Genomic DNA, 13,020 nt, shown 5'->3' on the forward strand with positions numbered 1-13,020 from the left:
GTATGTTTTCTTTAGTGTTTAATTGTGTCTTTGTTACCTTAGAATGAGCCGTTGCATACAAAGCTAAATAATTACCTTTTATTCATCACCACAAGCTTGTTGGATTAAATATTGTCAATAAATATAATAAATAATAATACATGACGTTACACTTGAACGTCAGTATCCGTCATGCAAATCTACAATCTGCAAAGCAACAAGTCGACGTGTCTCTTACCTCTTTCTACCGCAAGTCCTCTTCATCTTTACAGAGTCTTGGGCTTCAGCTTCGTCATTCTGAAACATTCAAGTACAGAAATGTGAAGAAGAGATCCAGCAGTGCACACACAGTTAACACCGTCGGAAGTATTAGCAGATGGAAATGGACGTTTCCTCAGAACATCTGGACGGTTTGCTTAAATCAGACATGATTGCATGTAACAGGGTGCATGCTGGGTACTTATTGCGTCATTCTCACCTTGGGATATCCGACTGAATTTAAGTCACAGGTTCTTTCTGGCAGTCGCTGAACAACTGTTGGGAGGGAACATTTAACTTGATTCAGAAATCAGAGAAACAGACGCAGTGAAAGGTTTTCACAACGATCATCTGTAACCTGCTTTTCTTTCTTTTTTTACCTGGACATGGGACTCCACTTTTGGGTTGTGACTGCACAGACCTTCGTTTTCTGGGCACATACAAAGGCGACATGTCCCCTCCAATGTGTGCCGGGTCCATTCTAGGAGAGAAACCCCCCCCCTCGTAGAAATCACCACTGAAAACACAGAGAGAACACACATTTCAATTACTGTCATGCTTCCTACATGGTTGCATCAGTCATAATAATTTACATTTCTATATGACAAAAAACAATTAAGTGTTCTGATAAAATAGACGAGGTTAAGGCAGGTTCTAATCTTAGCCATCGGAGGTTAGTGCGTAACCGTAACCATTTAGAAGAAACGCTGAACCTTCACCATCTTGCAGGAGCTTTGATAATTGTGGGGAATCATCTACACAACACTGATGTATTATCACGGTGCAATGACTTATTCTCAGGTGCATCTTCTTCTCAAAGTGCCATGAGATAATGTATACACATCCACACGAACGTCACAGGTGAGGAGGAAAGTTCTTTCAAAAGTTCTGTGTTTACATGTTGACCACTTTTGATTAAAAACAAACAAACAAACAGAGGGGTTCCTTTAAAGATCATGTAATGAGGATTTGCAATATATTAAGTATTTCAAATTATCCCCATTTTTACGAGCTGCACCAATAAAGTCATGAACACATGCATCACTAATCATAGTCCAGTAATATAATATATGCAACTTCTAAATAACATTCTGCATGATGACTACTTTCACTTTTTGATGCTCACACTTTTGGAAGTGTGACTACTTTTAGTTCCACCACTGTGTATATTACCGTAAAACATGATTGCAAAATCTGATTTCTCTGCGGCACCATGAAGGTCTTGCAGCAGAAGTAAAGTATTAAAGATGAAGCAGCGTGTCTCGCTGCAGCACCCCGCTGTGTTGCATTTCCATCACGCGTGACATTTGAACGGTGTTATCTTTATTTGTTGGTGCGTGGATGTGTCTCATCATGTTAAAGGCCACTGACCTGCTGCTTGAAAAAATAAAAAACTGCACAGAGGCTTTCAAAGAGCGACACGAAATGTAGTTAAAGTGAACGAGAGAGAGAGATATATATATATATATATATATATATATATATATATATATATATATATATACATACACACATATATATATATATATATATGTGTGTCATTACAATATTACAAATGGACCATCACAATTTTTCCCTGTTCACTTTTGTTTATTGTGCAAATAAAGACAGATAACAGACACTGTATTTATTCTCTTTTAACCAGCCACTAGAAAACAAGAGCTGGATGAAGCCCTCGTCTCCATGACAGTGAAGGACACCCAGCCCTTCAGTATTGTGGATGATGTTGGATTCAGGGCATTTGTGTCCAAACTGGATCCTAATTATGTTATCCCTACAAGGTGTTTTCAAAGGCTGGAGAGGTTGTGTCAAAAAAAAAGGAATAGTTTAAAACCAAAAACTGTTGAGAAACTGTTATTTCTGAATAAAAATGAATAAAATGTCCCCTGTCCTGTACATCACTGTCCAAGTTACACAAGCATATTCAGTCCCCTCTTCCTAGTTCCACAAGCACTTTCACTGTCCTCTGCCTGCTTAAGCCCATGCCATTTTCCTAAAGTGACATAATAACATTATCACACAACCTGCCATATCATATGACACTACCATTTTGGGAAAATTTACACACACAGAATACATTAAAAAAATATTTTATTATGCACATATGTGATAATTTAAGATACACGAGACGTCCTTTACTCTGTATCGTCACGTGAAGCAACGTCTGTTTCTGCTGACATAGGACGATAAACCACGCCCCCTCTCCGGCGCTTCGAGATGTGACGCAACGTTATATCTGTAATCAGCCGTTGAGATTTTACCGTTAACTGTCAGATAACGAAGCGGAGTGAGAGGTGAGTGACTTGTTTAAACACACATTATCATTCTGTCAATTAATCCATCAATCAAAACTTTATGTCAGACTCAACAGACAGCATACATTGTCCCGTAGCGTTGTACCGGCAAGAATAGCATGTATTTACCCTGAAAACCTTAATAAATCGAAGGTTTTAGTCGCTTTTAGCTTAGTTAGCTGACGTTAGCCGTTAGCCAATTCATATTAGCTACATCAGGTCAAAATCTTATATCCATCTTTCAGTTGTTTGGTTCTGTTATTTAGATAGCTATGCCTTGTCTGAATAAAATAATACAAAGATCATGTAACGTAACGATGGCCTGCCTCGGTCGGCGCTAGCTGCTCTTGACCTGTCTCGAATGATTCCGTCGTGACGCCCTTTCCGGTCATTACGCTGTCATTTTCTTCTGCGATCGCCAACCAAACGTAAATAATATTAATTCATACATATCAAATAATCTATGTGTCAAATTTCATGAATATATATGGACGTTTATATGTCTAAATATTATAGGAAAGTGACTTTGATGAGAGAAAGCAGAAAGAACGCTCGGGCGACGCTTAAACAGCTCGAACGGAAATTAAGGAGCTTTTATTGCATCATTTGGAGTTGTTGAAGCGTGATATCTTATTGTGAAGGACAGAACTACGGTCCCGGATGTGTTGACAGCATTGATGCTGCGTTGATATTGAAGATATATGGCTCCATCACCATTTTTAAATATTTATCTACTCAAACTCAGTTCATTCTTAGTATCTAGGAACGATAATTAACACCAACTTGTCACAGAGGCATCAATTTCAAATACCAGTTGCACTGCAGCCTAGTGCAGGTCTGATTAAAATATTAAACGTCGCCTTCCAAATCCACTAAAATCCCTCTCATTTCACTTCATCGAAATCTATGAATCGATTCCCAATAGGTATAAGGCATATATTTCACGGCTAGGAGAATTTAATTTGGTTCTATATCTTTTTTATTGAGTTTGATCAACTTGAAATGTGATCCAGAGATAGCCAAGTTAAAAAAGGCCGTATCTGGTTTAATTTGACTTCCCAACCCTGCTGGAGCACACATGGACTCGTCCGCCATGTCTCACACTGAGCGCGTGACGTCACAGAAAGGGGTTATGGCTTTAATGGCATCGCCCAAGGCAGCCGGCGTTTGCGGCGGGAAGGGTGGGTCAGAAAAACATTCATTTACAGCCGATTAATCAATTTATAGGGATTTCTGTTACTTACCAACAGATTCTATGTACTTTTTGCTACAAGATACAGTGAAATCGATTTTCTGAAAGTGATGATAGACGCATGATTTTGCTAACTGAAAGCTCAAAACTGAAAGTCAACAAACTTCTCGTGTACTTAGAAATCTCGTTGACCCACCTGCATGGAGCTGCGATCGTCTGCTTCAATCGTGACTACTCTCGGCTGTTCCAAATAAGGTTCGGTAACAACCGTAAATGGTTTTGTGCAAGTCGCGTCATTGCCGGAAACTCCGTGCCGTGCAGCGAGGCGGCGGTGGAACCCTCGTTACTCGCCTTCTCGGGCTAGTTCGTCACAATGTATGCAAGCAATGAATACAGATGTTTTGATATTATTAATCTACATTTTATAACCTTTCCATAGATACAAACCGTTTTGTTCTAGCCCGAAAAATAAATTCACAGCAGCAGAGTTACCGCGCCAGGTCTTGTGTACGCTGATATTCTACACGGATCCACTCTGGATCTGATGTCCCTATTCATATTATCGTTTTTGTCATCCGACCAGAAATGGAAGAAATAAAAAAAACAGACGTTGTTGCAAAGTAAGTTATGAAAATACTTTAAAATCAAAGTTTTAGCAATCGTGAATTTGATTATAATGGACACATTTTTTGTTCTGGTCTTGTTCAGGTACAGTGAGTATAAGGAGGGATGGGACGCCCACTCTCTCCCGGGGGAGGACCGTACCGTTCGGTGGATGGAACCCAAAGCCCGTAACTCAACAGAAACCCACCATCTCATATTGTGTCCTAAAATGTTTTATGAATTATCAATACAACATTGTGTTTCTCATCCGACCAGCCACAAAGCTGAAGAGGGAGGACCCCGTCAAAAAGTGAGTTATAGTCATGAAAATAAACAGTTCTGAATTAAATTCATATTTCATTTTATTACATTGCAGTCATTTAGCAGACTTACAATAAGTCTATTCAACATAAGTATTCAAGAGAAGTAGTCACAAGAAGTCATAAGTGCATCTCCTTTTTTACACATCTAAGAGCATGAACCAGAGCATACAGAAACAAACTAATATGAATACAATAGGTGTATATTCATGTAATATTGGTGTTATATGACTAATTTGCATTCTCGTGTCTTTCAGGTACAGTGAGTATAAGGAGGGATGGGACGCCCACCCTCTCCCGGGGGAGGACCGTACCGTTCGGTGGATGGAACCCAAAGCCCGTAACTCAACAGAAACCCACCGTACCATCTCATATTGTGTCCTAAAATGTTTTATGAATTATCAATACAACATTGTGTTTGTCATCCGACCAGCCACAAAGCTGAAGAGGGAGGACCCCTAGTCAGAAAGTGAGCGGTCGTGGCTGACGTCAGAGGCGGTGCGATCAGCTGTGTTTCAGTTCTATACCGTTTTATTTTGTCTGATTTTATTCTGTCTGTTTTTGTATTGCTTTTCATTTATAAATGTCATTTAAATACGTGTGTAGTGGCAGCTTATTTTACCGTCCTTCTTGGCCACTTCTTACAGGATGTAAAGGGTTCTGACTCGCGTAGACAATATGTCCAATTTACGTGCTCTTGCAGGCTATACTTTTCTTGCTAGCTGTCCAAAGAAGAGGCTCGTAGCTCGTAGTTAAAAGTAGCTTTATTCCATGTAAAAAGTAAACAAAACAATTTCCTTCGGTAATAACTGGAATACTAAAACACTGGCTATAACTAAAAAGTCTATAATCTGCGTTCTATAATCTGAAATCTAGAATCTGCGGTCAGAAAAATTGTTGCTCCATCAAAGCCTAACTTACACTGAACTCACTTAAAGGAGTCAATCAATAAACATCCAACAGCAGGACAGAAGAGAGGAGCCTTTTAACTTCAAAGGGCAAACACACATTTGAAGCACATTTTACAACATGACCAATTATCTTAACTCTGTTATATGGTAAACATTCTAAAGAGCATAACACGCATACTTTTGCAATAAACATAAAATACAAAAACTGTTAACAATACAAAATGGCTCTTACAACGTGGTTGCAAAGTCAGTTATAGTTGTTACAGTTACAGTTGTATGTTCCCCTTAACATACTAAATACAAAATGTATTCCCATAGTTAAATGCAGTTTCTTGACTAACATCAGAGGCTATTATCAGACCTGCATTGTTAAGATATTAAGATATTTGGCTGCATGCATTGGCAACTCATTTCATAAATAAAATGAATAGTTTTAGATGAAAACCACTATATACATATGATCAGGGGTACTGAAAATATTAATTTCTTTGGTACGAGTACTAAAATGTAGGTATTGTATTGCAATTTACGTGCTCTTGCAGGCTATACTTTTCTTGCTAGCTGTCCAAAGAAGAGGCTCGTAGCTCGTAGTTAAAAGTAGCTTTATTCCATGTAAAAAGTAAACAAAACAATTTCCTTCGGTAATAACTGGAATACTAAAACACTGGCTATAACTAAAAAGTCTATAATCTGCGTTCTATAATCTGAAATCTAGAATCTGCGGTCAGAAAAATTGTTGCTCCATCAAAGCCTAACTTACACTGAACTCACTTAAAGGAGTCAATCAATAAACATCCAACAGCAGGACAGAAGAGAGGAGCCTTTTAACTTCAAAGGGCAAACACACATTTGAAGCACATTTTACAACATGACCAATTATCTTAACTCTGTTATATGGTAAACATTCTAAAGAGCATAACACGCATACTTTTGCAATAAACATAAAATACAAAAACTGTTAAGAATACAAAATGGCTCTTACAACGTGGTTGCAAAGTCAGTTATAGTTGTTACAGTTACAGTTGTATGTTCCCCTTAACATACTAAATACAAAATGTATTCCCATAGTTAAATGCAGTTTCTTGACTAACATCAGAGGCTATTATCAGACCTGCATTGTTAAGATATTAAGATATTTGGCTGCATGCATTGGCAACTCATTTCATAAATAAAATGAATAGTTTTAGATGAAAACCACTATATACATATGATCAGGGGTACTGAAAATATTAATTTCTTTGGTACGAGTACTAAAATGTAGGTATTGTATTGAAAATCATAAGCAAAATAAATAATTAATCAGAATGTTGGAAATAACGTCAGGCTAGAATTATTGGGTGTTGGTACAGATAGTGCCACCTGGTGGCCACAAGACAGCATTTATTATAAATATTTCATTATTAAGACAATCTATATCTTTATATAATATGAGGCTACTTAGAAAAAGCACCTCTGCACCTACTGACTGACACTAATAATACGATTATTCTTATTATAGAGGACACATTTTGTTTTCTCGTCTCTTGCAGGTACCATGAGTAAAGTAGTCTGCTAACTAACTAACTAGCTATAACTAAAAATCTTCAGATACTAAATAGTGGATTGATTTAATGCTATAGTGGGCCTTCTGTCATTACAAATATATATTCTATCATCTAGTATAGCTTTAAGCCTGCAACATCTAACATGAAGTGTTGTCAGTGTTTATTCTTTATGCAACAACTGAATAATGCTGCTTTATTGTCATTCCTGATGCACGTTTGTATTTTGTTTAGAAAAGACATTCAGGTTGTATGTGTTTGTTTCAAGTAACCGACAGCAGCTTACAATGTTTCCCAAAGAATATATTTTTGTAAAGTCATGATCAAACCTTGTATTAAGACAATAAAATACAGTTATTCTGCATTCAAAGAGGCAACAGCGTGACAGAGGAAGGTCACTTGATTTCAGAGAAAAGGATCAAATACAGAAATATGTTATGGATCATGAGAAGTCCCTGCATACAAATTCTGCCTTTAAAAACAGGAAGTGGATCACAGCGAGCCGCTGAAACACTGGACTCAAAGCAAACTGGTGAGACAGTGATCAGCTGATTCTGCATCGATTCACAGAATTGACTCACGTTACTGAAGAGGAAAAGGAATAAATACAAAATATAAAAAGTGTAAGGCAAATCAAACATCTGGCAGCGGTGTACAGGGACAAACACTGCCTGAGACATTTATGATATTCATAAAAAGAGCAACACATTTCATTTATAGTGGTCAAAATTAAGTTAAATTAAGTTAGAAAAAATGAAGTTGTGAAAAAACCCTCAAAGCATCTAGTTCTGTCCACCCTAATGCTGTTTTAAGGCTTGAGACAGTCTGGGTGGTTTCTAGTCCAGCGGGCTTTGGAAGAGGAGTCTGATGCAGCCGGACTCTCCGCCCAGCGGCTCGATGCAGAACGGGCAGGCGGCGTGGAAGGTGTGCGTGCCGTGCGGCAGCGGGATCTGACTCCAGTACGCCGTCGTCTTCTCCGAGCAGACGTGACCGCAGGGGACGAAGGCGTGGGTGGGGGGCTCCGCGTCCACGTAGAAGCCCGCCTCGCAGCCCAGCCACAGCGGCTTGTAGGGGCCCCGCGTCCGGCACATGGGGCACTCTCTCTCCTGACACTCCGCCTCCACCTCGGGGTCGCGGCGCCCCCCCCAGCCGTGGTAGCCGTGCACGTGGCCGCAGCGCAGGTAGGCCCAGGGCTGCCTCTCGTCCACCACGTCTTTGCGGCGGAGGCTGGGGAAGGCCAGCGTGTTGAGGCCCACGGGACACAGCTCCTGCAGGTTGTTGATCACGTGGTTCAGCTCCAGATCAGACGGCATCATGTTCTCACCGGACCCGCAGACAAACGCACATTCACAGACAACAGACAACAGTTAACGTGCTTCACAGCTTCTTCTTTTTATGTGAAGAATCACGTACTGCAGTTTAGCTGTGTTTCAGTTCTATACCGTTTGTATTTTGTCTGATTTTATTCTAGTTTTTGTATTGCTTGTCATTTATAAATGTCATTTAAATACGTGTGTAGTGGCAGCTTATTTTACCGTCCTTCTTGGCCACTTCTTACAGGATGTAAAGGGTTCTGACTCGCGTAGACAATATGTCCAATTTACGTGCTCTTGCAGGCTATACTTTTCTTGCTAGCTGTCCAAAGAAGAGGCTCGTAGCTCGTAGTTAAAAGTAGCTTTATTCCATGTAAAAAGTAAACAAAACAATTTCCTTCGGTAATAACTGGAATACTAAAACACTGGCTATAACTAAAAAGTCTATAATCTGCGTTCTATAATCTGAAATCTAGAATCTGCGGTCAGAAAAATTGTTGCTCCATCAAAGCCTAACTTACACTGAACTCACTTAAAGGAGTCAATCAATAAACATCCAACAGCAGGACAGAAGAGAGGAGCCTTTTAACTTCAAAGGGCAAACACACATTTGAAGCACATTTTACAACATGACCAATTATCTTAACTCTGTTATATGGTAAACATTCTAAAGAGCATAACACGCATACTTTTGCAATAAACATAAAATACAAAAACTGTTAAGAATACAAAATGGCTCTTACAACGTGGTTGCAAAGTCAGTTATAGTTGTTACAGTTACAGTTGTATGTTCCCCTTAACATACTAAATACAAAATGTATTCCCATAGTTAAATGCAGTTTCTTGACTAACATCAGAGGCTATTATCAGACCTGCATTGTTAAGATATTAAGAAATTTGGCTGCATGCATTGGCAACTCATTTCATAAATAAAATGAATAGTTTTAGATGAAAACCACTATATACATATGATCAGGGGTACTGAAAATATTAATTTCTTTGGTACGAGTACTAAAATGTAGGTATTGTATTGAAAATCATAAGCAAAATAAATAATTAATCAGAATGTTGGAAATAACGTCAGGCTAGAATTATTGGGTGTTGGTACAGATAGTGCCACCTGGTGGCCACAAGACAGCATTTATTATAAATATTTCATTATTAAGACAATCTATATCTTTATATAATATGAGGCTACTTAGAAAAAGCACCTCTGCACCTACTGACTGACACTAATAATACGATTATTCTTATTATAGAGGACACATTTTGTTTTCTCGTCTCTTGCAGGTACCATGAGTAAAGTAGTCTGCTAACTAACTAACTAGCTATAACTAAAAATCTTCAGATACTAAATAGTGGATTGATTTAATGCTATAGTGGGCCTTCTGTCATTACAAATATATATTCTATCATCTAGTATAGCTTTAAGCCTGCAACATCTAACATGAAGTGTTGTCAGTGTTTATTCTTTATGCAACAACTGAATAATGCTGCTTTATTGTCATTCCTGATGCACGTTTGTATTTTGTTTAGAAAAGACATTCAGGTTGTATGTGTTTGTTTCAAGTAACCGACAGCAGCTTACAATGTTTCCCAAAGAATATATTTTTGTAAAGTCATGATCAAACCTTGTATTAAGACAATAAAATACAGTTATTCTGCATTCAAAGAGGCAACAGCGTGACAGAGGAAGGTCACTTGATTTCAGAGAAAAGGATCAAATACAGAAATATGTTATGGATCATGAGAAGTCCCTGCATACAAATTCTGCCTTTAAAAACAGGAAGTGGATCACAGCGAGCCGCTGAAACACTGGACTCAAAGCAAACTGGTGAGACAGTGATCAGCTGATTCTGCATCGATTCACAGAATTGATTCACGTTACTGAAGAGGAAAAGGAATAAATACAAAATATAAAAAGTGTAAGGCAAATCAAACATCTGGCAGCGGTGTACAGGGACAAACACTGCCTGAGACATTTATGATATTCATAAAAAGAGCAACACATTTCATTTATAGTGCTCAAAATTAAGTTAAATTAAGTTAGAAAAAATGAAGTTGTGAAAAAACCCTCAAAGCATCTAGTTCTGTCCACCCTAATGCTGTTTTAAGGCTTGAGACAGTCTGGGTGGTTTCTAGTCCAGCGGGCTTTGGAAGAGGAGTCTGATGCAGCCGGACTCTCCGCCCAGCGGCTCGATGCAGAACGGGCAGGCGGCGTGGAAGGTGTGCGTGCCGTGCGGCAGCGGGATCTGACTCCAGTACGCCGTCGTCTTCTCCGAGCAGACGTGACCGCAGGGGACGAAGGCGTGGGTGGGGGGCTCCGCGTCCACGTAGAAGCCCGCCTCGCAGCCCAGCCACAGCGGCTTGTAGGGGCCCCGCGTCCGGCACATGGGGCACTCTCTCTCCTGACACTCCGCCTCCACCTCGGGGTCGCGGCGCCCCCCCCAGCCGTGGTAGCCGTGCACGTGGCCGCAGCGCAGGTAGGCCCAGGGCTGCCTCTCGTCCACCACGTCTTTGCGGCGGAGGCTGGGGAAGGCCAGCGTGTTGAGGCCCACGGGACACAGCTCCTGCAGGTTGTTGATCACGTGGTTCAGCTCCAGATCAGACGGCATCATGTTCTCACCGGACCCGCAGACAAACGCACATTCACAGACAACAGACAACAGTTAACGTGCTTCACAGCTTCTTCTTTTTATGTGAAGAATCACGTACTGCAGTTTAGCTGTGTTTCAGTTCTATACCGTTTGTATTTTGTCTGATTTTATTCTAGTTTTTGTATTGCTTGTCATTTATAAATGTCATTTAAATACGTGTGTAGTGGCAGCTTATTTTACCGTCCTTCTTGGCCACTTCTTACAGGATGTAAAGGGTTCTGACTCGCGTAGACAATATGTCCAATTTACGTGCTCTTGCAGGCTATACTTTTCTTGCTAGCTGTCCAAAGAAGAGGCTCGTAGCTCGTAGTTAAAAGTAGCTTTATTCCATGTAAAAAGTAAACAAAACAATTTCCTTCGGTAATAACTGGAATACTAAAACACTGGCTATAACTAAAAAGTCTATAATCTGCGTTCTATAATTAGAACTGATTTGAATGGAAATTGATATTTATGCTTCGGCGATGATACGGTGTGACGGCCGAGGGTTCCAGACAGCTTTATTTCACTTCTGGACACAATAATACAAAAGCAAACAAAAGGTCTGAAGCCGCAGCAGCCAGCCTCCCTGAACCACAGGCGCTCTCTTGTGTCCGCACTGAATGGCCTTCAGTCAGGAAGTCAGCTGCATTCTTTGCTGTGGTGGAGTCCCTCGACACATTTCACTGAGTTTGGGCTGAATTATGCTGAACCCAAACAATAAACACTGTCTGCCAGAGGTGGGACAAAGCCCCAAGTCCTGGAAAAGAAACCCTTAGTCAAGACCAACGAGTGTTGAACAAGGATTTCTTGTTCAACAAGTCAAGTCCAGGTCCTAAACAAGCCCCCTGTGTGCCCTGAATGTTCCCAGAAATAATAAACGCTCTTTAAAATGTGTATTCATTACTTTCAAATGAACGTTATAAAATGTAAGTATTTCATTTTGTCTATTTCTGTGTATGTGGAAAATAAAAGGTCAGAGTCAAATTCCTCGTGTGCACACATGCTTGGCCAATAAAGTGATTCAAGTAAAAGGATCACTCGGTGTGTTAATCGCGTCTTTGAAGTCTTTAAATGTTGACGTGATAATCTATCGTTTGTCGTCTGCACTGACAAACACACTGCGCTCTGCCGCTTGTGCGCTGTGATTGACTGCTGTGTGTCTGGAGATAAGGACTTGATTCATAAATAAAGAGTTTCGTCTTTACGGATTTCTAGTCATTCCAAGTCAAAAAGCTGCAACAAGTCCAAGTAAAGTAACCAAAACTCCTCCTCCTACACCTTAAAAACAGACAGCTTTGAAGCCTTTTTTTATTTCTTCCAATGTCGATGAAGCTAGGCTAGCAGTTTCCCCCTACTTCCTGTCGTTATGCTATGCTAGGCTAAACCCTATGCTAAAAGTCAAGCCAGCATGTTTCCCAGACGTTTCACAAACGCACAGTGACGCAACGTTATATCTGTAATCAGCCGTTGAGATTTGCCGTTAACTGTCAGATAACGAAGCGGAGTGAGAGGTGGGTGACTAGTTTAAACACACATTATCATTCTGTCAATTAATCCATCAATCAAAACTTTATGTCAGACTCAACAGACAGCATACATTGTCCCGTAGCGTTGTACCGGCAAGAATAGCATGTATTTACCCTGAAAACCTTAATAAATCGAAGGTTTTAGTCGCTTTTAGCTTAGTTAACGGAGTTGTACCCCAAACCGGACAGTTTTTAGCTAATGTTTCAATACAATTCACTTACAATGTTGATAAAAATGATCGTGTAATGTTTTCAGTTGATTTAATGGTGTTAAACTGAAGTTAAACTTCGTACCTTTCAAACGAAATATTGTTGTAATTATTACAGTTAGCTTTGCCTTTACCAGAGTCGTTAAAACGATGCTAACACCGGTGAATTAGCCGTGCACTGCTCTTGGCCTAATCCGTACAAACACGTTGTAAACACTGGCTGCTGCTGGTTTTT

The 13,020-nt window shown here is 39.9% G+C and overlaps 1 protein-coding gene across 1 annotated transcript; it reads right to left on the reverse strand.

Moving 5' to 3' along the window:
* Nucleotides 1-7,723: 7,723 nt before the first annotated feature.
* LOC306793555 (E3 ubiquitin-protein ligase pellino homolog 1-like) lies at nucleotides 7,724-8,411 on the reverse strand (the record flags this gene model as incomplete). Its single annotated transcript, XM_079291208.1, has 1 exon — nucleotides 7,724-8,411. One exon carries the CDS (start codon nucleotides 8,409-8,411, stop codon nucleotides 7,935-7,937), a length of 477 nt encoding a protein of 158 aa, XP_079147334.1. The 3' UTR covers nucleotides 7,724-7,934.
* Nucleotides 8,412-13,020: the final 4,609 nt, after the last annotated feature.

Source organism: Melanostigma gelatinosum, assembly GCF_949748355.1.
Source record: "Melanostigma gelatinosum genome assembly, chromosome: 19".
Taxonomy (NCBI): domain Eukaryota; kingdom Metazoa; phylum Chordata; class Actinopteri; order Perciformes; family Zoarcidae; genus Melanostigma; species Melanostigma gelatinosum.